Source organism: Mixophyes fleayi, unplaced genomic scaffold (genome assembly GCF_038048845.1).
Source record: "Mixophyes fleayi isolate aMixFle1 unplaced genomic scaffold, aMixFle1.hap1 Scaffold_3755, whole genome shotgun sequence".
Lineage (NCBI taxonomy): Eukaryota > Metazoa > Chordata > Amphibia > Anura > Limnodynastidae > Mixophyes > Mixophyes fleayi.
In genome coordinates, this window is record NW_027447741.1 from 1 (window position 1) to 24,876 (window position 24,876).

The window sequence follows — 24,876 nt, forward strand, 5'->3', positions numbered from 1 at the left end:
TCTACTCTGGCTTATAACTTCCTCAGGAGACCACAAGTGTGAGGTGGTAGTATTATTATTATAGTAAGTGAGGACGTGGAGTAAAAGCTGCTTATTGCCAAAATGCTTTTATTTTTGGATTTGCTATATACAGAATCTCCATTAATAACATACCAAGAATGTCCAACAGAAACACCTGGTGATCTTTTGGCTTTCCTGGATAATATAATAAAAGTGCTCATTCTACTTTAAGCTTTATCTACGACAGATCCAACCCTTATAACTTTTAGTCATGGCCCTATTATTAAACCAATCTAGCATTCCTATCTCTCCTGCTCCTGAAGGCTGCTGCCTAGGGGTAATTGTTGGCTTTGCACTCTTTACACTCTTTACATTCTCACTCTAACAAATACCTGCTGTCTACAGCCTCAAATCATCTCACATCCATCATTTTTTCACTCATGATGCAACTAAAATATTGATGCATTGTCTAATTGTATCATTGCTAGATTAGTGCAAAAGCTGTAATCTGTGGTCTATGTGGGCTATGACTCTGTCTTTATGGACAGGAAAACATTCTAAATCCTAATCTTACCCTACAAAACACTCTGCAATTTCTCACTTCCTTACTACTTTAGACAGTCCATCCTAATGGTACTTCAGCTCTACATATGTTCTGTCTGACACCCTTCATCTCGCACGTACTGCTAGGATTTCTCTTGTGCTACACCTGATCTCTGAAACTCACTTCCTCTTACCATAATACACTGAGTCTCCAAGCTTTTAACTGCCTCATAACTGATCTCTTCAGACAAGCATATATACTGACCTCCATAATAACTTACTCCAGTCATCAGATTGTGCAAAACTTTTCACAGCACAATCTAATTTGTAATGACATTCTATCAACTTACATGTTGCCTCAACTCTTGTTTCTATCCCCTCTTCTTAGTCTTTTCTCCATTGACCAAAATGGTGAAGAAAAAAAAAATAGGCTGTGCTCTAAAACGCTCTAGAACATAGTAACACATAGGGCTAGATTTACTAAGCTGCGGGTTTGAAAAAGTGGGGATATTGCCTATAGCAACCAATCAGATTCTAGCTATCATTTTGTAGAAGGTACTAAATTAATGAAAGCTAGAATCTGATTGGTTGCTATAGGCAACATCCCTACTTTTTCAAACCTGCAGCTTAGTAAATCTAGCCCATAGTGTTTCCTGCATTGAATAGGTGTACATAGAATGAACAAATAAAAATTGTATGTAAAAAAAAAGCTTCAATACACACTCTAATTTTCTCCAAGAGCACAAAAAGCCTCATCCAAAAATTTGCAAAGATAAATGACCTGTTTAGGGGCTGTCTGGTAATTGTGACAGTTGAGTGTGTTTTTATAAAATTCCCGACTAAGAAACCTAATAAGTAAACTACAATCTAGTTAATAAAGAGTAGTACGTTCATTCCTCCTTTTCCTGGTTTGCATGTATAAGAAATGTTGCAAGTTTCCTCTGAATTTGTACCATTGTGAGCTGGACTTGGTAAGTACAGTATGTCAGGTCGCATCGGAGTCTCCATGTGTGTGAGAGTAGTGGGCTGACATTATGTTATAGGAAGCATTCCTATTTCTGTACAGACTTGTATATATTAGGGGCAGGTAAACACTGCAATGTGTCATGTTGTGTGACATGAAATGAAGCAGGATTATGTATTTGACGTCCTGCTATTTCTGCTTTTATCTTTCAGATGTAGAACAGATGGCCATAGACTGGTTAACGGGCAACTTCTACTTTGTGGATGACATTGATGATAGAATCTTTGTCTGCAATAAAAATGGTGACACTTGCGTCACCCTCCTTGACAGAGAGCTCTTTAATCCCAAGGGCATTGCTCTGGATCCAGCTATGGGGTAAGTAAATGAATGTGCTTCTAATTGTAGCAGGTTAACGTTGCTACTCTGCTGAGTACTTTGAGCAGCTCCTGGAGGTTGAAGTATTGTCAAAATGTTTTATAGTCCCAATTCACCTCATTTAATTTTTGCTTTCGTATCAGGGTTAAGACTATTTAAAAAAAATGTCCATAAATATCACTTTATTTTGTGTGAGTGTTTATTGCACAAAATTATATTTCCTCTAATCCATACATGCCTACTTTATCATAGTTCTCTGCTGGGAGATGTGGATGGGCTTTATGAATGGATGAGGTTTCAGTGGCCTCATCTTACTTTACGATACTGAATAGTTTCAATTACTTTACCAGTTCACTTGTCACAATTTATTTGACGGAAACTGTAGCTGGTTTATTGGATGCAGCACGTTGAGTAACTGTTGCCTCTTCACGGCACATGAAGTTATGATCTTATCAACTTCAACCACCAGTGATTTTATTGGAATGAAGTCCCGCGATATCATTGGATGATCTATCGGCAGGGTTCAGTTCTAATTGCTCTCCACGCAACTGGGAAATGCAACTCGCTTGCAGCCAAGGGTATATTGCCTGGAGGAGGTTTCTACATTATAGCTGAAGTGGAGATCCTGCTGAGAAAAGACTAAATGGGTGTAGAGAAATTTGGTTGGGAAGGGGGTTAATATTTATATATTATGAGTAGTGGTTTATTGTTCAATGGGTATAAACTGACTAACTATGAGAATGGGGGGTAAGCAAGTTATTCTACTTGGCATTGAACTTTATGACAGAATTGTCCATGTCTAGTATATACAGTCATGGTCAAAAGTTTTGAGAATGACACAAATTTTATTTTTCACAAAGTCTGCTGCCTTTTAAGATGGCAATTTGCATATACTCAAGAATGTCATGAAGAGTGATCAGGTTTAAAGTCCCTCTTTGCCATGACAATGAACTTTGTCCCCAAAACATCATTTGCACTGTATTTTTAGCCATGCCACAAAAGGACCAGGTGACATCAGGTCAGTGATTCTTTCGTTAACACAGGTGAGTGTTGAGTTCAAGGCTGGAGATCACTGTCATGCTAACTGAGTTAGAATAACAGACTGGAAGCTTTAAAGGGAGGGTGGTGCTTGAAATCATTGTTCTTCCTCTGTTAACCATGGTTCGCTGCAAGGAAATATGTGCAGACATTATTGCTTTGCACAAAAAGGACTTCGTAGACAAGGATATTGCTGCTATTAAGACTACACCTTAATCATCAATTTATCAGATCATCAAGAACTTCAAGGAGAGATGTTCAATAGTTGTGAAGAAGGCTTCAGGGTACCCAATAACGTCCAGCAAGCACCAGGACTGTCTCCTAAAGTTAATTCAGCTGCGGGATTGGGGCACCACCAGTGCAGAGCTTGCTCAGAAATGGCAGCAGGCAAAAGTGTGAGTGCACCTGCATGCACAGTGAGGGCAAAGACTTTTGGAGGATGGTCTGATGTCAGAAAGGCCAGCAAAGAAGCTACTTCTCTCCAGGAAAAACATCAGGGACAGACTGATATTCTGCAAAAGGTAGAGGAATTGACTTATGTGGACTGGGGTAAAGTCATTTTCTCTGATGAATCCCCTTTCAGATTGTTTGGGGCATCTGGAAAAACACTTGTCCAGAGAAGGAAAATTGAGCGCTACCATCAGTCCTGTGTCATGCCAACAGTTAAGCATCCTGAGACCATTCATGTATGGGGTTGCTTCTCAGCCAAGGGAGTGGGCTCACTCACTATTTTGCCTAAGAACACAGCCATGAATAAAGAATGGTACCAAAACATCCTCCAAGAGCAACTTCTCTCAACCATCCAAGAACAGTTTGGTGATGAACAATGCCTTTTCCAGCATGATGGAGCACCTTGTCATAAGGCAAAAGTGATAACTAAGTGGCTCTGGGATCAAAACATCAACATTTTGGGTCCATGGCCAGGAAACTCCCCAGACCTTCATCCCATTGAGAACTTGTGGTCAATCCTCAAGAGGCGGGTGGACAAACAAAATCCCACAAATTCTGACAAAGGCATTGATTAGGCAAGAGTGGGTGGCCATCAGTCAGTATGTGGCCCAGAAGTTGACTGACAGCATGCCAGGACGAACTGCAGAGGTCTTCAAAAAGAAGGGTCAACACTGCAAATATTGACACTCTGCATAACCTTAATGTAATTGTTAATAAATGCCTTTGACACTTATGAAATGTTTGTAATTTTACTTCAGTATACCAATGCAACATCTGACAAAAAGGTCTAAAAACACTGAGGCAGCAAACTTTGTGAAAACCAATACTTGTGTCATTCTCAAAACTTTTGGCCATGATTGTATAGGGGGGGTATGAGCCATTATGTTGTGGGCACAAGGTTATTATATGCAGGCATAAAGTTATATGTGGTGGTCAATGGACAGTTTGGTGGTTACAAGACTGTTCGGCAAGCAGTAGATTATATACAGAAGGGGGGGTGAACGTGGAGGGCATAGGTCTGTTATGAAATGATGTCGGGTTGGCATGGGACACTGGTTGGTATGAGGGTGATTTACTGTGCCATTTTCTGCCATACAACATTTTAGTGGGCACTATATAGGCATTGCGTGGTGGGCATGAGGTGGTTATTCTGTTCTTTTGGGATTGGATGTGACGGAGTAGAGGTTGTTACGGCTAGCATGGGGCTACATGTGTGGCACTAATACGCTGTATGTGATGTGCATGGAATTGTAGATAATAAACCTTAAGCTATATATAGCGTAGGTGATGCATTTTGTACACTGGGCATTTTGGCTTTATGTAATGCGCATTGAACCGTTTAATATGTTGGACATAGGGATTACATGATATGCTAGAATCACTGGACAGTATATTTTTTTCCATACCACACGTCTCCTTTCCTTTTTGTTATACTTGACTGCACCAGAATATCCTTTTATCACTATATCATTCAAGCCAAGTATTCATTTTTTCAACCCACCATACTGAAGAAGCTTGACTTGCACTGGAATAAATACAAAGAAAAACTAAATGATAGGTTTGATTCCTTTTTAAAGGAGAGCAACTATTAAAATAGAATAATAAAACCGTTTACATAAAATAGAATTGAACATTGTATTTCTGTAGTTGAACAGTTACATAAAAGCTGCATGTTCCCGCATGATTTTGAAGTTCTATTACACACACCCTTTTACATTGAATCCTGACAATAGCTTTCCTCTAGCAAGACCTACATCTTTGATGCTTGAATTGTAGCATTCTTAGCGCATGAGTACCGTGCGACAATTGGTAAACAAGTGTTTCCTAGTTTATTATATCTAATGTTAGTCGTCTCTCTGAAAAAATGTTGTATCATTGTTGTAATTATTTGAAGCACATTTACAAAGGAAGATGTAATGTTGTGGCACGTGGGCACCTAACTTTTCAGAGTTCAGTAGTTGTACTTCTGGTTCTCTACATCCCATTGAGGGCTACAACATGAAATAAGGCTCTGAGTAGTTGTTTATTTTTGTTAATTCCACGTGTAAGTGGAATTACTATAAGCGCCCCCCCCCCCTTACACGTGTGAAGGAGGGAGTCTGGGTGCTGAGTTTTTATTAATAATTACCATTTAAACATTTGATTTTTGATGTCACCCCCCCCCCCCCCCCCCCCCACCCCCCCCACCCCAGTTTTTTTTAAAAAAATTTGTGCTAGATTGTGAAACCATAAAAGACTCTTGGGGAGGGGAAACAAAAGCACCTCTGTCCTTAAAAATGTGTTGAGCTCACGAAAATTTTATTTCCATATGTAAAATAAACTTGATAAATTTGTCATCGTAGTTTAGCTAAAATGGATGTTCTACAAAATGTTTGCATTTGTGAATGTACTTTAAAAGTATGTTATTGGGACAATAGTTTATTAAATTAAACTTGATTTTTAGTTCTCACTGCTTTCATTGTTCACAAACAGTATTGTCTGAAGGTTTTGAAATGCAGGATCTTGTATATTTCAGGCTTAACGTGTACACATTGCCTATACAGAGTCGCTGCAGTCGTTTTGTGGATAGAGCGAACATTAACACAATACACATTATAAATTCACTGGGTTTTTGTTAAACCAGATGCATGCGCTAATCTCATAACCGTTTGGTCAGCCCATGGCATAGCGGCTTCTGCTGCGTGTAGGTGACTGGGACACTAAGTTGTTGGTTTTTTTTGCTTTTTTTTTTTTAAATGGTTATAAAGATAATCTCCAAAAAGTAGTAACTATCCCAACTAAACTGCGATCGTTCCTATACTGACAACATACAAAATATTTTGCCCTTGAATGCTGCAGAAATGTCTTAAATCTCTGCTATACTGAGCTTTAGCTGTTTGTTTTGTTTTTCTTCTTTTGTTTCAGTGACATTGAGCAATTAAGTTTGATTATGCAATTCTGAATTTACAATGACCTTTTGTCCTCTGCAATTTTTGTTTTTTTTTGTTAGCTGACCTGGTTGTGCTGAGTAGTTAAATGTGGTTAATAACCGCAGCCAAGAGCACTGTGGTCTGAGTTGCTGCATATGATCAGACCTTGCCTGAAGGAAAGTGAAAGATATTTTCCTAGTATTTGGTAAAGATGAACTTGTTGAACTTTTTGAGAGTCAAAATTTTCTAGGTTTATGTCCAAAGATAAAAGCGCTGGTTGAGCTTGCCTAGTTCCATGCATTGCTGTACGTTGATTGCTATGTACCACCGCAAGCCACCACTCGTTCTGTGCTGCCCCATCGCTTTCCCCTCCAGCCACACATGGGGGCATAAAATACATTTTTTAATAATTTTTAAAAAAGTGGTAAAATAAAATACGTTTAGACACTTAATTGTGTGTGCTGGATGCACCCCAATGCATGGTCCTTAGTTGTCAGTTAATAATACATTGCTCCTATCAGTTTATGAATAGAAATTGCCAACAGTGATTCTTCGAAATTCAGTCAAAGTAATTACTGAATCCATTCCAAATAGCTGATTAAATATTGCCCACTGGAGAATCACGATGCATCCCGACTGACATTGTTCTCTTCCATGCACTAACAAATGTCGCATCTCTATAGCCTTATAAAAGAAGATTACATCCTCTGGGACACTTATTTTTCCTGGATTGTACTGAGGGTGAGGGGGTCTTTGTGGATGCTCTTTTTGACTGTGTGATTATTAGTAGCTCTTGTATTTGCTATATAGCTAAGTAAACAGTACTGCAGCATTGCCCTCACCCAAATACCACAAATCACAATAGATTTATGTACTTGTCATTAGTGCTCTTCACTATATAGGTGTACAAATATACAAGCAATTTATTATGATCTTAATTAGTGCGTTTTTCTGTCCACTATTCCCCTCCATGTGCCGCGGAGTCCTTCCAAAATGCTCGTGAATGCACTCTGGGGATGTAACATCGCACCCCATAGAGGTGTGCAGGAAAATGTGTGATATCCGTTTTTGGGAATTGAATTCTCCCCATTGACTGCTTCAAAACACATTTTTTTCTCTGTCATTGTTTTTAGTACCATTGTGATATTATCAACCAGTGTATTTTATTAAAAATGTAAGATACCAATTTTTTATTTTTTTTGCCCCAACTGAATGGAAGTCAGTACTTGCACATTGCCACAAAACCCTTACCTTACACAAGCTCTTCACTCATTCATACAGCAAGAAAAGACAATGTCAGAAACAAAATGCCTCATGTCAGTGGTGATAAACCCCAGTACCTCTCTTGCCCTTCCTAATGCGCATCTTCTACACTAAACATATTCTTCAGTGACTGTGTGCGCTCTCCTGCCAGACAGCTAAGCAGTGATTTCGGAATGGCTGCGAGATGCACTGGATGAATCGTTCAAGACTTTATAGTATAGAGGAACCCTGGCCAACACCTACAAAAGGCATTGCTTAGCGATGTCAGTGTTGCTGACCTAAGGTACGTGTTATAGGAGGAGAGTGGGTCAATATCTAGGAGGACCTTTTTGTGTATTGTAAATTTGAAAATCACTTTTAAAAAGTTTGCTGGAAGTATGAGCACTACAAATATGCCTTAAGGAGACACATGCAACCATCAAGCATGAACATGGCCGACTCAATAACCAGCTTGCTAGAAGTGTTTTCTAGACACTCAAATTCATTTTTCTGCTTCTCACACATTGCCTTGCATGTATTATATGTAACTGGTACTAGTTTGGATTTCAGAATATTATGTAGTGACTGTGGGCATATAAAGTCCTATAACTGTTAACAAGTTATACTACCAAATCATTTGCTCTCACCACAAAGAAGTCTGGATACTTTGTAGGTTTCTTCTGATTTTGTAAATACCACATTTATTATAATATCTTTATGTAGCACCACCACCATATTGCACTGCACAAGGAATATATTAATCATTCACTGTTCCTTTCTCATTGGTGCTAACAAATGATTCACCACTGCCCCCCCCCCCCCAAACACACACACACACACACACACACACAATCTACCGAAATATTTGGCAAATTTAAAAAAAAAATAAAAAAAAATGTTTGACACTGGGAGAAAATCGAAACCCACACAAATACTGTGAGATTGTGCACGGGTTGCAAAAGAGGATTACTAAGCACTGTGCCCTCCAATGAGTATTTATTTGGGGGTTTATTATAGGGTAATGTTTATTTCTGCCTATTGTCTGGGAAGTGGATTTGCAGCTCTGGCTAAAATGTGTCCCAGCTGAATGAGTAGTCTGCAGAAATAAGGAAACACTGTAATATTTGTTAAAAAAGAGTGTAATTTTCCTCTTGTTTTCTTCAATTACTCATAGCACAGTGATTTATTTGTCTTTCACAAGAAATGTCACAACACCAGCACTTCCCAAAATCAGAAATTTTGGATATGTTACAGTATTGCTTAATGATAAACATCTGGTCCCTTTAGCTTGCACGAGTGGCAAGAATGGGAGAAAATAGAATAGCTTACAACATCCCCCTCTTTGTCAATGTTCCACCACCCTCATGTTTGGTGAACCTCGACCTGATGTTTGCACTCCGTGGCCTTTGCTGTGCGCCACTGTCCAAATCAGATCTTTATCAGCCTTGTCAATTCTTAGTTTTGTATCATTTTCTTGCTCAGAATAAAATGTGGTTTTATAAGTAAAATGTTTTATTTTTGTGTCTTTGTAACTTTATATAATTGCTGGAGTGATTTTAATCACTCAATATATCATGTAGAAGACAAAACAAAGTGCAGGTATCCTGAATTAATATGTCCTTTTATGGATTATATTTTTTCAGTTTCTTGTGTATTGTCATATTTTATAGATAGTTATGTTTATATTCGTATATTTTTGACTGGGTTTTGGTTAGTTAAAATATGCAAAGTGGCTGCAGTTAGGGCTAGATAAATATTTAGTAATTAATATGTAGGGAACACATCAGTGATAAGACTAATTACTGTACAATTCATTATACTGGATTAATACTGAGCCTGTATAACTGTACTTTATAAATTCCAGGTTGTTTTTGTTTCACCTAATCCTGGACTTTTTCGTTTTTCCATCACTAAGGAAAGCCATTATTATTTCCCTGACGTGACTGTTGGTACGGTCTGCAATTGACGGCTGATGGAGTAGGCCAGCTCTGCATGTCATGCTGATATATTTTTCACTTGACTGAGCATAGTTTGTGACCTTTTTTCCCCATCCTCTTTGCAATTATTAGAGCCTTTTTTATATTCATCGAATTGAGCGATCCTCTTTGTCACAGAGGGAGAATGTTTTATTTACACATGAATTTAAAGCGATTGGCCAATTCCACTCACTCTGTGCATTAACCCTTAGAGATGAAGTGTGACTTGCATACTTTCATGTGAAATAACTAACTGTGTATTAGCTGCTCATATAAATGTCAATATTCTGGGATTAAGGATTCTATGTATAACTGCTAAAATTACTGAAGTATCAAACACATTTACCGTCTAGGCTTTTATTCTTTTAAAGAATAACTATTGTGGAATTTAAGTGGAACATATGTTCTAGTGTTTGATCTTTTGATCTTATTAAAATAAAAAATATCTGGGTTAAAAGTTGTTATTCCCCCCCCTACATTATACTCCCCTCATTCTAGTCAAACATTTATCGGTGTTTGTTTGCAGGTTGCTGGATGTGCTTCAAAGCTCCTAATATGATCTGCTGAGCAGCTTTATGACCAGAATATTTCTAGAGGTCTGCAACCAAACCCCGATGTTAGACTTTGTTTTACATTACAATATGTATGTGTGTCTTTTGGGGGTAAAATATAATTTATTTATTTTTTATTTATTTTTTAAACCTGACTTGTGGAATAGGAAACCTTTTAACATAAATTTTTACTTAGGGTAATTTAGTTGCAGCCACATTGTCGACTGTAGTGTGTGTATATATGTGTATATGCGTGTGTGTGTGTATATAGATATATATCTCTATCGATAAATAGAGATAGCTATTTTGATCCTTGCTAGAGTGTGACATATTTTCTCCCTCATTAGGATCATATATTACTATTCACTTACAGTATATTAGTGATTCTGCAATGAATTTCAATTAGGTTAATAGGCAAGTAATTACAGCTGAGAAATCTGGTTCACATAGTGACTTCTTAAAAACACAATGTCTCTTAAAGTATAGTCCTCTTCTATGCCTGATGGAGGCAGACTCTATTCAGGCTTAATCAGTATTCGGTACAATGTACAGGGGCTGGCTGGGCCAGTCCCATAGTGGGCTAGCTTGGTCTGGGTCACTGGGCTATCTGCATTTTTTTTTTGTTTCCTTTAAAATGTTCTTAATAGACTGCTGAGCCAAGTCCTGCCCTTCCCCCTGGCCTAAAAGTTGCCAGTCAGCCCCTGGCAATGGAGCCTTTTTGACACTGTGACTAGTTCCTAGGGAGAGAAGTGCCATTCTCATTAATATTGGTGCAACCCACAAAATGGTTGCCTCCGCTGTATGTAAAGTAATAAATAACTGGATAGAAATGAAAATAATACCTGAGGACTTACTTTTTGCAGGAAGGTATTTTTTACGGATTATGGGCAGATTCCAAAAGTGGAGAGATGTGACATGGACGGCCAGGACAGAACCAAGTTAGTGGAGAGTAAAATTGTCTTCCCGCATGGGATTACTTTGGATCTGGTGAACCGTTTGGTGTACTGGGCAGATGCATACCTGGACTACATTGAAGTGGTGGACTATGAAGGCAAGAACCGCCACACCATCATTCAGGGGCTGCTGGTAAGGCAACTATTGATTGTACTGGGGTTTGTTTTATGCTTTTCTTTTTGTAGTATGTTGGAGTAAAGTAATTTCTTGAAATACATGCAATCCTGTGGTATAAATACAGCTTTGAATCACACAATGTTAATTAATAAGGGTAAGTCGTTTTTTAATAGGAACTATAGTAGAACTATTTTTCACATCTCATTAACGTACAAAATATCCTGGTTATGCCTAATGGACTTGGCAGGAGCGAGGAGCCTCCCCTGTTCTGTTGAGACACTGCATAGTGTTGGCTCCTGCTGAAACGTGCCCAAGTGAGAGAAGCCGTGGTGGTCCAGTTTTGGGGACCAGTTTTGTTTTTGGTTGAATTATCTTTTTTTATTTCTAAAAACTAATATGCTGAATTTGAAGTAGTCGCCCCATCTCATGAGTGCACTGTATTTGTATACCAACCCACCCAGCCTGTTTCTAAATTACGCTGATGTTGTGACCATAGAAAATAACTTTACAGCACCTCTCTACTCATACACAGACATAGGAATACATCCTAAAAATAAGTATGTAGCTATGTTATAAAGTTTAAAAGTAAATATATATGAAACAGTTCATAACACTATTTTATAATATGTGCATTTCAGTTATAAACTGAATCTGTAGAATAATGGGGCAATGAAGGCTGTTTCAGGCAGCAATATTTTGTGTGGCAGTAAGGGCAACTGAAAGTCTAAGGGTGGAGTGGGGGGGGGGGGGGGTCAATTGGCTGTATGTGCCGCAGGTCAATATAGTGCAGAATCTCCACTTTTCCGCATCTCTTTTGGATGCGAGGAAAACTCTGACGCAAAGTGTCTCCGCGGACTGTTCTGGAGACATCTCGCGGCCAATAAATTCCTTCCTAAAAGTGATTTTTGCCTGGTTAGTATATGTAATAATAATTAAAGTGGCAATATTTGTTTTTATAGAATATGCTTTAAATTTTTTAATCTTTTAGTTTTATTTAAGCGATACCATTTAGTTGCTACCTCAGATAGCCATCTATCCATGTCTAGGAAAACACTGCATAGAAATGTGACATTAATCTTTTGGACTAAAAGTGCCAATTTGGATGTGCAGTAAGTGTCCTAATATTAGCATCTAGTTGTAATCTGAAGCATTTACCTTGTTAGGTCCGACATGCACACTGAAATACATAGAACAATAGTGTCATTTAATGCACGATTACTATGCTTCCTGTAATTAGATCATGGCAGCAAGTTTCCATGTCTTTATAACATGCTTAGTATTCATTTTTGTTTGTGTTTTTTTTTTTTCTCTCAGATAGAACATTTGTATGGCCTCACTGTTTTTGAGAATTACTTGTATGCTACAAATACCGATCATGCCAATGTGCAGCAGAAAACCAGCGTCATCCGTGTCAATCGTTTCAACAGTACAGAGCACCAGGTGGTGACCAGGGTGGATAAAGGTGGAGCTCTGCACATTTACCACCAACGCAGGCAGCCAACTGGTAAGACTGGTCCTTAGTGAGTGTGAAAGTATTTACGTAACTTTAATCTGTACCTGTGAGTAGTATGGTTATCAAGTGTGTGTAATAGTACAACTAATGTATGATATTTCCTGCTCTGTATGAACACAACATTCATAAATACTGTATTTTTCTGATGCTGTTTGGCCTTTAGTGTGTCTGACCAATTCTCTTATCCTAAGGTGCTAGGTTGCGTTACGGAAGGCTAGAAACAAGAGCAGCATTGTAGGTGATGGAAAGAAAATGGGTGCATCTCTTAATGAAATCCCTGATTAGATAAAAACGGCTATCTCTGATTATTTTCAGGAAAATACCTTGCAGGAGGTCACGCTGGGTGTCCTCTGGGAAGCTCACAAAACCACCATTCATGGTCAGCCTATTAGCGCAGTCTCATAAGCTAAACAGAAGGCTGCCCTTGAAGTCTCCTCCTTAGAGCAATGCCCTTCCGCCCTTCTAGCTCAACACAAGCAAGTCCCTGATTCCTCTCTGCTGTCACATATCGACTCCCTGAAGGGTCAACTTAACACCCTTTTGTCTCCCTTTTACAGAAAATTCAGCAGCGCTTCTATGACAATGCGACTTTTTACTTGCCTGAAAGCTTCGTCAGAAGCGTGCCCAGGGGCTCATAGACAAACTTCACAGAAAATAAACTAACTCTGTGACATAGGACCCTCTCGCCATTGTCATTGAATTCAGGGACATTTATGCTTCTCTATATAACCTTCCTGATCCCTGGCTCCATAAGGATCTTCTGTCGGAGTCGTATTTAGCTAACACCCCTCTCCCTCATCTTACCCAGCCCCAACTTTCTTGTTTAAATGCAGATATCGCCTCTGTTGAAATAAAGGTTGCTATAAAATCCCTCAAGCCCTCCTTGACCCCAGGTCTGGATGGTTTTTCGTCCCAGTATTATAAGTTTGCAATGGTCCTCACTCCACACCAGACGACCTTTTACAACCAAATCATTGAGGGAGCATCCTTGGTTCACCCGAATCAGGTTGGGTTTATACCAGTGAGTCATGACCCTGATTATACTAGTAGGACCATCAATCTGATCCACTCCAATCATGGCAGCAAACTGCCCTCTTTAATAATGGCTTTGTTTGCTGAAAAGGCGTTTTAACCTCATCTCCTGGTTGTTCATGCGTGGTGTGCTTGCATCAATGGGCTTCTCTGGTATGTTTTTGATGCACGTTTTAGCTCTCTACCGGTCCCTCTCCGCCACTGTCATGATTAATGGCCTTATCTCCAATCCTTTTACAGTTGCAAACAGCACTCATCAAGGATGGATCTACGAAGAATTAGTTTGCCTTATACGCAGATGATGTTTTCATGAGCATACCCCACTCTGTCATCTCTCTTCCTACCCTCCTTTCCGAACTAGACACATACGGACATTTCTCGGGCTACAAGATAAACCCAAACAAAATGGAAACTTTAGACTTCTACATCCCACAAACTGATAAATTAAATTTAACTCGCACATTACCATTCACCTGGTATCTATAGAAAATTAAATACTTAGGTATCTACCTGACTAAACACTTTCTTCAACTTTTTCATGCCAATTTCCCCCACACCCTATACCCGAATAAAGTCAGACCTAACCACATGGTCCCGCCAATTAATTTTATGGATAGGCAGTATTAACACAGTTAAAATGAACATACTCTCACGGTCTCAATATCTTTCTCAGACCCTCCCTATCCAAATATACCTCCCTATGTCTTCAAAGTCCTCGAATATGAAAGATCCAAATTTATTTTGGCAGACTTCCACGCATATGGCTCCAACTGCTTCAGAGATCCTCCTGGGGTGGAGGTCTCTGTATCCCAAACTTCAAATGATACTATCTTTCGGCCCAGCTTGCTCAATGTGTCCGGTGGAACGGTCCTACGTCCTTTAGGGCTTTGGTATCTCTTAAGCTGAAGGTCTTTCTACTTTCCCCTGCTTCCCTCCTCTGGCTCCCAAGGGTGCATCGACCTGAAAAGGTTCTGACTCACCCCATGGTCTCCCACTCCCTGGCTGTCTGGGACTCAACTTCCAGATTATACGGTTTCTCTTCGCAACCCTCCCCCATAGTACCTTTTTTCAACTCTCCGGAGTTCCCTCCAGGATTGCTACCCTCTGCGTTCTGACTCTGGCACTTCGAGATATCCAGTGGCTAAATGATATCATCACTTGCAGCACCTTTTCGCCAATTCGCTGACATCCAAGCTGCATTTGTACTGCCTGTACAGTTTTTTTTTTTGGGGGGGGGGGTTTCCCCTAGCATCTGCAAATCCGCAATCTTCATTTTGCTGTTAAATCCCGTCTCACATCTCAGCACCTTACCACCATTGAGGCATTGTGCCAGCTCTGAGAATCAACGCCTGGTCTTATCTTCATGAGACTCGTAGGGAGGGCTGGTAAGGGAGGTCAGTTCGGAATAAATAGTGAAGTAGCGTGGGAGCGTGACCTAGGCGACCCTCTTGACGAAGAGGACTCGACCGAAATTCGTGAAAATGCTGACTCTAGCTCAATTTGTTTTCAGATAAAAGAAAATGTATAGAGACTCCTGTTTCGCTGGTACTATGTCCCCACACATCTCCATAAGATGTTGCCTGACTCATTTGACAGATGTTGACATTTATGCTCTGGCGTAGGCTTGTTTCTTCATATATGGTGGAATTGCCCAAAGTTAACCCTTTTTTTGGTGGGAAGTCCTTGATGGAGGCCATTATTCAAATTAACCTTTCACTGGAGCCTAAATTTTTCCTCGTGCCTCTGGGTTTCTCTTTGGCTACTAAACACCGGAATAAACTGACCTGCCACATTATATCTGCTGCCAGCTGCCAAATTACCTCAGATAGGAAGCACACCGTTCCCCCCTCTCTTCCGACCGTGACTACCAGGATTTGGCATGTCTACCTGATGGAATTCATGACTAGCATTATAATCAACTGCTCTAAAACCTTCAACAAGGTATGGTACATTAGGTTGTCCTACTTTCAATAGTTCTCCCCCTTTACTTGGCTTACACACCACGCTCCACTCACACGTCCGTTTCTGCGACGCTGGCCTCTCTCTCCCTCCTTTCTTCTTTTCTCTCTACTCTACTCTTTTTTTTTTCTTTCTCTTTTTCGCTCCTTCTTTTGGACTCCGGCCCTGTCTGTCAACCTTTGCTCCCTTTTTATGTATTTAAATCTCGGGGAAACCCCTGGTCATTCTATTTTAATGCCTACATTGACTCTTAATACTGTTCTCTCTGCCTAGTGGAGGTTTCTCTTATTTGTGCACTTTATTTCATGTACCACTGTACTCAGATCCTGTTGTTTTTTTGTTTTTGACCATTAATATAGATTTGTTTAAAAAAATCAATAAAAAGAAAACCCCGATTTAGATGTCTTGTATTTCTTTTCTTTTTAAGTGCTCTCATGCATCAATTTGGAGATTGGTGAAATCGCGCTGCACCGATTTGAACATTCTACGTGGTTACATGAGTTGCACATGCAAAGTTTGTGTGTGGGAATTTTAGAATAGATGACAACTTAGTGGATATGGTGCCCAATTTGCCCCAATGGCGATATTTGCTTTTTACATTTTCTGTCCATGTGTTTCACTGCATTTAATACTTTTTTACACGCTGGCCTAGTGTAATTAGAGGTGAATGACATTTTCACCTCATTCATTCACATTTTCCTTCAAAATTTCGTACATTTTGCTGGCAGCATGTAGTCCGTCAAATGCGGTGCGGAATAACCTTTCCTTAGACTGGCGACACACAAGCACACCTCTGTGAACTAGCTGCTTTCACCACAAAAACGAAGTTGCCGTGAAAATTCACCCACCTTATAATTAATTAATAAAAGGTGTGTGTTTTAAAGTGTCGCATAAATCACCTGTGTGACATTCCCCAAACTGTAGCAGCCACGGCCATGGAATCCAACGCTGCATTTTTTTATTGACGTTCCTGTATCTCGTTAAAATATCTTTTTGTTTGTGCACTTAGAAAGCCAGGCAGTTACAGGATTTTTTAGAGTCTGTAGTAATGTACATAGTAGTCAATAACTTTTTCCTTTGTGTTATAGGGTTTCCTTTGTTATTGCTTGACTTTTGTGGACTGATTATTCACTGCATCCTTTTGCTTTGTGTAATCAAACAGCTGTGTGATGATAAAACTGACCTTTCACAGAGAGGGAGGCTACATATAAACTGTGTTCTTTGTAATTTTACTGCTCCTAGTTCCATTTAGTAAATGTTCTGTTTGACAACGGGCAACAAGCCTTTTTTATTTTTTTTATTGTGGCTCTGTGTACGTTACGTGTAAATAATGCATTTGTAGATTTGTATTAAACATAACCCTAATGAAGGAGTTGGCCAAACCGCATATTAAAAGACGCTTCTACCTTCATATTCTTTTGCTGCCCTGTTATGAGGCAAAACTGCTCTTTTAGATTTAATTGTACAATTGTATCCCATACAGAGAATTCTGGCCAAAAAAGGCAATTTTACCTGAAGTATATACATGGCTGGAAAATGGTAAATGAATTGAAGCCACCTGAAGGGGGACATTGCCTTTCTTCCTCCATAAACCAATAATTTCAATCCAATGATGCATTTTACTATTAAATCACAAAAATTCCCAATAATGTAAAAACCACTTGGTTATTGCTGTGTAATTCTAGAAGTAGTGGTACATTTCTATGCCAGTTAGAACAGTAATGCCTATTTTGTATGCACATGTAATAACTAACCTGGAGTTTCATAGCTAGAACAATTATGGCTGCAACAATATTTCTTGACTTACATTAGTAGTAGGTTGAGAATATAGGCAACTAATATTAATTTAATGGTACCTATGGCATTACACAAAGTTAATTCAATAGTATTTTAAATATTTTATTATAGGTTTTATAGTAGAAATAAAATGTGTAAATATTCAATATTTGCAACATGTGACCTCTTGATTTCATTTTATTTTTAGTTTACAAACAGAATTAAATATGACCATGCAGAATAATACCGTTACACTGCACTGTCAGGCTGGTTACCTTTAGGGTGTGAGATGAAAATAACTGAGATCCCTGATAATGAGTTCTTAAATTTGGGAATATCATTATTGGGCTTGGTGGAGAATGACTGATGTTGGCCTCTGTGTACTTAGTCTGTGATCACTATGCCCAATGACATCACTCTTACAGTGGATGCCTAGAAACTAAATGATTTCCCAAAACTAGAGACAGTTTAATATTACTGGAGTTTATATTCCCTACTTTACAGTCACTTGCTGTAAAAAGATAAGTACTTGTAATGGACATCACTGCTGTACAGAATGATCCTGAGTGGGTTAGAACTAAAGTGATCCATTGGGCTGTGCTATATGAATTTATATTGTAGGAATATTGTCATGGTCAGTGTTTTATAGTGCAATTATTGCTTTTCTTGTATATCCATCCAGTGCGGAGCCATGCCTGTGAACTGGATCAGTACAAGAAGCCCGGAGGATGCTCAGATATTTGTCTTCTAAGCAGCAATCACAAAACCAAAACATGTCGTTGCCGATCAGGGTTCAGCCTCGGGAGCGACGGCAAGTCATGCAAAAGTAAGTTTTGCACCTCGCCGATGCAGTAATATTAGAATGATATATTTTTTTTTATTTCACCTTAAGGTTTTATTGTACGTGGCACTTTTTGTTGTTTTTTTTTTTTTACTGATGGTACAATAACATATGTTAAATTATGAAAAATTGCTTGTAACAAATAATATCCAAAGGTAGATCTGTGTCCTTTGTCAAGAGAAAATATAGCATGGGGATGTATAAAAGAGTATAGGAGATCCTATGAATAATTAATTTATACTAAAGTTCAAACAAAGATGTGTTTATGTGACATAGCTTTTCCATGTGAGCCATAATGCAAATGATTGCGCCTTTATCTTCAATAATGAGGCATCGGTTAGCGCCATTGTCCCGTTATAGACTATTGTATAGGCCCTATATTATAGGGCATTGTTTCTCACACCCAGTCCTCAGGTACCCCTAACAGTGCATGTTTTCCATATCTCCTTGTTGGAGCACAGGTGTATTCATTACTGACTGACACATTGTAACAGATCCACTGGTGGTATAATTATAATGTGTCACAGTAATGGATACACCTGTCCTTCAGCAAGGAGATCTGGAAAACATGCAATGTTAGGGGGTCCTGAGGTCTGAGTTTGGGAAACACTGGTATATGGCATTACAGGACAAATTTTGTTTGGATCTGGAAAGTGACTTTTCAAGGAGATATTGACCCGTGACCAAAGGGAAGTCTAGACAATAGAAAGTGATTTCCCACGTCTGGAAAATGTGTGGACAATTCCACCAAATGTGCTGGAAGGAACCTATGTAGCCACAATTTGTCCAGCATTGCTGGGTAGCAGAACCATACGTTTTATGCAATTTATATTGGCAGAAAGCAGTGAGGAGAATGTATTAGTTTTGTCACTCTGTCTTACCCACGTGTGAAAAAGTGAACCCACAAGACCATATTTTATTTGTATTTCTTTTGTTTGTATTGTAGCATAGCAGCCTTCTTGTATACTAATTAGATGTTAATTTGTTTCAGAGCCAGAGCATGAACTCTTCTTGGTTTACGGTCGAGGACGTCCAGGTATCATTCGAGGGATGGATATGGGAGCCAATATCCCAGATGAACACATGATACCCATTGAGAACCTAATGAACCCTCGTGCGCTGGACTTTCATGCAGAGTATGGGTTTGTGTACTTCGCAGACACCACAAGCTTTCTGATTGGAAGGCAAAAAATAGATGGCACTGGTCGAGAAAACATTCTCCAAGAAGGTGGGAACTAATTAACAAATACACACAGTGCCTGAATCACTGTCTAAAGCTGGGTACACACTACACAGTTTTCATCCAATAATCAGCGAAATCAGCCGACATACGACCGCTCGTTCAAAAGTCGTGTCAGTGTGTGCAGTGACACAATGGTCGAAAGTCTGCCCAAATGGACGATTGTCGCCTCATTTGGTTGGTCGTACCGTTTAATATTTTCGTTCCAATCTCGTTTCCGTTGTGTAGTGTGTATAAACTTCTGACTGATCCACAACAGTGAGTACGAAATTATAGTCATTGGTCACGACAACATGGCTGTAAAAAGTCGCTAAAGGGACGTCCGCTCTTCCCTTTATCGTCCTAAACAAGGCTAGTGTGTATGCAGTCCATGGACCGAGCGATCGGACCATCGATCGCATGTAAAATCGCTCGGCATAAAAAGTTGGTCGAAATTTCTGTAGTGTGTACCCAGCTTTACACAGCAGTAAGATGTTCCTATCTCTAACAGACCACACCCTTTTAATCAATGCCGTTTTTCTGTTTTCTACTAAAACGTTATACAAAAATGGGCCTCTTGTATGGCTTAAATCATGAGATTGAGGGGACATTAGGGTTGTATTTTATTACAGGGGTCATATTTGTGCATGTTATAATATTTTTTTATCGCTGGTAATCATTTATACGATGACCGGATCGCCAATACCAGATACCCCGTCAGGTATACACCTAAGGTGTATTCCCCGGCACACTGGTAATACTGACAGCTGGAAACAGTGACCGGAAACCCTGCCAACGAATGAAGAAGCCCATTATGTTTGCTATTTTAAGGACCCGCTGCATATATAATGTTCTTTAAAATGCCTAATACATTGTAGAGGTTAACAACGGCAAACATAAAGTGCAGCTTGAAAGTGACTGCATCGTTACCTGCTGGCTACTTCATTCGTCGGCAGGGTTTCGTCAGTATTACCAGTGTGCCGAGGAATACACATTCCTGTCGGGGTATCTGGTATCGGCGATCCGATTATTGTAAAAAGGTACCCCACCCATTTTTATGACATTGTTCATGTTAGGACAAAAAATACACTTTCTAGCAGAAGTGCAAACTGAAAGGTTCAAAATGCATCTTATTATAAGAATGGGAACAAGAAACTGATCTCTGAGCCGTCTAAGACGGTGGAGAATTCAAGGCCTTCTGTGTGGAGGAAAAGGCTGTGTTCCCTACAACAAGGCATGGACCACTCCTATACATTCTATCCACCATTTCATATGAAATCTAAATTCTGCACTTCAGCTAACGCACCCGATTTGCAAGGAATGCCCTGCCCAATTCCTGCCATCAGCCACTAATTATATATATATATATATATATATATATATATATATATATATATATATATATATATATATATATATATATATATATATGTATATATATTATTTAGTGAGACCTAATCTCTTTGCTATTCTAATTGTACAGATTGTGCTTTGTATTGATATTGATAGTAGAGGTGGACATGGGAGAACATGCTTAAGTGTTCTTTGCATTCACAATGTTATGAATGGGGCCAAATGCAGGTCTGTGTGTGTTACATTGTGTGAGGGTTATTCACTTGTACCAGTCTGATTAGAGCTCTCTCTGTGAGTAGTCCTGATTAGGCAGTGTTGTATTCTGAGTCGGATTGTTGCAAAGGAATTAAAGAATAGTCCCGCTTTCACTGCCAAATGATCCCCCTTTCCCTCTCCCCTTGTTCCCGGAGGCTTATGCGTTCTTTTATGTGTGTGACATGAGCTGTCCAGCCTGGTAAAATCCAGCTAATTAACTAGGTGTTATGGTTCACAGATGTCTGTCTCACTAACATTTCAGCTGTCATTTACAGCTCAAATTTTGAAGGGAGTTGGAGAAAGAAAACCCATGCTTACTGCTTGATTTATAGCCATTGGCTTAATATACAAATTGCATTCCCAATTAAATATTAGCCAAGCAATCTATTAACTGGCTACATAAAATGGATAAGGGCAATATTTGTATTTTTGCCAAATTGAGTAAAGTGCCCAGACTGGTTTATCAAATGGATATAGAGGAAATACATAGTTAAAAGTTTACTTTCATAGCGTTTTTTTATACATATTCTATAAATATTCATTAGAGCAAAGTTATTTTGTACAAATAAATAATTTAAATATTTAAATTGTTTATTTCTCTTATCCACTTGCCTTTAAACACACAATTTACAGTAGCATCATTTGCCTGCTAAGCTGAGATAAAGCCACAGCCATTATTAGAGCGGTGCAGTCAGGCACATTATCGTAGTTATTGTGATAAATGCTGCTTGTTCTTTCTAAGCAATGATTTACTAATGAAGCATCTTTTAGAGATGGTTTCTCTTGTTAAGAAGAACTATGTAAACTGTACTTTATTATTGTTTATTTATAATGTTCCAATCCACAGACCTGAGTTTGTGATGTTGTATCCACGGACAAGCAAAACAATCAAATTTGCCCAGACAATTGAATTCCCTGAAGGGGGAGTTACCCTATAAGATTCTGTCTCATTTCAGTGATTTGGCTGAGGCAGCCGTCGGAACTGTTATTAAAGCCAGTGACTGGCAAGGCATAGTCAGATTTTATATTGATTACTATCATCATTAATGTGTAAAGCGCTGTGCCGGACACTGGGGAAAGCAGGAACAAATTCATACAGGCATGAAATCAATGGGTAGGGAAGGTTCTGCTCAGGAGAGTGCAGCTGAAGCAAGAGGAGCAGGAGTGGAGATTGGGACAGTTGTGAGTTACATTAGTGTGTGTGGGGTGGGATAGGTGGAACTAGGGGGTAAGCTGTAAAAAGAGATGGGTTATCATAGAGCGTTTACAGATTTGATTGTTGTGAGGTAGGGAATTCCATAAGTGAGTAGCGGAACGTGAGCGGATAAATAGCCGCTTTTATTTATTGCTTTGACTATCCCATAACGTTCGAATACAAATAAATCCATTCCAAGATTTCATTTTTTGGTCATGACCCTTCCTGATAAGTCACGATCTAAAATGACTACAATATCCTCAGCATAGGTATGTCAGCGTTGTTAATGGGCAATGTGGTGCAGGTTTTGCACATTGCTGGCTTATTGGTATGTCCTTGCCTTACTTGTTTAGCAAACAGCTTTTCATATGATGCTATAGATTGACTCAGTGCTAGTGTTTCTGTATTAGCCCAAGTGTGTGTGTGTGTGTGTGTGCGTGTGTGTGTACGTACGTGTGTGTGTACGTACGTGTGTGTGTGTGTGCGTGTACATTTGGCTGCATTTTGCAGGATTATATGAGTGCATGCAGTTCTTTTGTCTGTAGTGCAATAGTTGGTGTCTGGCTTAGGGCAAGTGGGGACTCACTATTCAATTTATTTTTAACACTAAAAGGGTCATTTATAAACTAATGTTTTAATATGTCAGATATCTGTTTTGTCCCCTTAATATGTCATACAATGCAATTTAGAATATTTAAGGCTTTACGTTGTAAGACTTTGGTAGATATTAGAATTGTGTTCCCTTTTGTTCTCCTAGTTTAACAAGGTTTTTATGGGTTTCACTGAGGAGAATATTTTCATTTTTAATTATAATGTTTAGCTTATGTACCGTGTTTAAATGGGGGAAAGGTTAGCTAAAGATTAAAAGTTTACGTTAACCTATCCACTTCACATTAAACCATGTTGACAATTTGTTTAGTTTTAAAAAACAAAAATAAACCTCTTATAGTCCTCTAAATCATCATACCCTAGCTAGAGTAGCAAAGTATAAAGTATATATTTTTTTCAACTGCTAGAATAGTTGATAAATGTATCCTTTACCCAGAATGCAACTGTCATTGAGTGGCTGCCAACATAGGACAGGTAGGTGATAAATAGAAACTGTAACAAGTAAAGCAAACGTATTACTGGAAATAAAATACCTAGCATAGGTCCTTATAGCCAATGTTAAGTATTTTACTTTCTGTCTTTCATGTTATTGGTCACAGTATGCACCACAGACGTTATGATGTAGGTGATAAGCTCACTCTTATAATAATAATAATAATAATAATTATTATTATTATTATTGAGGAAGTACTGTATATTGAACTTTAAGGAATATATTATTTTTAATGTCTTTTTAAATCATGTTTTAAAGGTATACACAATGTAGAAGGTCTTGCTGTAGATTGGATGGGAAACAACCTGTACTGGACAGATGATGGGCCAAAGAAGACGATCAGTGTGGCACGTCTAGAGAAGGCCGCACAGTCTAGGAAAACCTTAGTTGAGGGCAAGATGACTCATCCTAGAGCCATTGTAGTAGACCCACTGAACGGGTAAGATGTCTATGCAGGATATTTAATATATTTGTGGTGTAAAACCAAGTTTAATGTTTGTATACATGACACTAAATCAAAAATTGGCCTAATATCTCCCTGTATGTGTCTGGGGCCATCTTTAGAAATTTGCGTGTCTCCTTGTAATTATATTGTTGTCTTGGCATAAGTGGTCAGTTTGTGATACTGTTCTCACAATGAATGAATGGACCCATTCCTGCATTGCATATATTATAAGCTTGCATAACTCCTGTCAAATTAGGCCATTCCTTAAATCGCTCCACTTCTCATAGTCTCACTTCTTATTTATCGCCTTCTTTACTGGAATAATCCATGTTTACCTGTATTAGATTACCTCACCTAACATGTTTATTAAAACAATTTAGCTATTGGTTACAACTTGAACATCAAACGCCCTGTTGTTAAATCTAGTAAAGTGTTTTGCAAGGAGACACTAAGAGCCTAAAATGATTTATAATAAAGAACGTTAGTGTCACTAATCTCAATAGCAACTGTATCAAATATTAGAGCTATTTGAGGAATGGGAACCTTTTAGGTTAAGTAGTCCTTCAACACATTTAAAATGGTCATCTATACCTGTTTACAGCACCCAACAATATGCATATTTTGTTTCAGTGTTTGATTTGCATCTGTACTATATTTCACACATTCTCCTTTATTGTCATCAAATATTATCCTTCTCACAAACGTTTTAAAGATTCTCGAATATTACTCCCAAAACACTACACTATTTGTAATTTGGTGTCCCCGGTCCTGAAGCAAATCCTAAGCTGTCTGCTTTAAACACCATCAACTCACAGACTACCCTCCACATCCCATTGTAAAGCCCAGCTAACCATTATATAATGCAGCCATTAATAAAACACAATTGTATTACAACATTTCAGATGATTACACATCCTTTCACAATCCATCACACTCACAATGCAGCATCTAATCATTGGAAACATCACATTTGCCTTTTTATTGTCATAAAAGTGCAAATTATAAAGGCTTTTTATTGAAATTATTTTCCCGTTCTGGTGCCTGCTTGTTCTTGGGTGTAATTGGTT

At 38.8% G+C, this 24,876-nt stretch overlaps 1 protein-coding gene across 1 annotated transcript; it reads left to right on the forward strand.

Moving 5' to 3' along the window:
* Positions 1 to 1,490: 1,490 nt before the first annotated feature.
* Positions 1,491 to 23,803, forward strand: LOC142133264 (low-density lipoprotein receptor-related protein 1-like; the record flags this gene model as incomplete). Its single annotated transcript, XM_075194450.1, has 6 exons — positions 1,491 to 1,882; positions 10,912 to 11,134; positions 12,434 to 12,623; positions 18,082 to 18,225; positions 19,232 to 19,468; positions 23,623 to 23,803. Coding segments are annotated over exons 1-6 (1,178 nt in total), but the record flags the coding sequence as incomplete, so codon positions are not given.
* Positions 23,804 to 24,876: the final 1,073 nt, after the last annotated feature.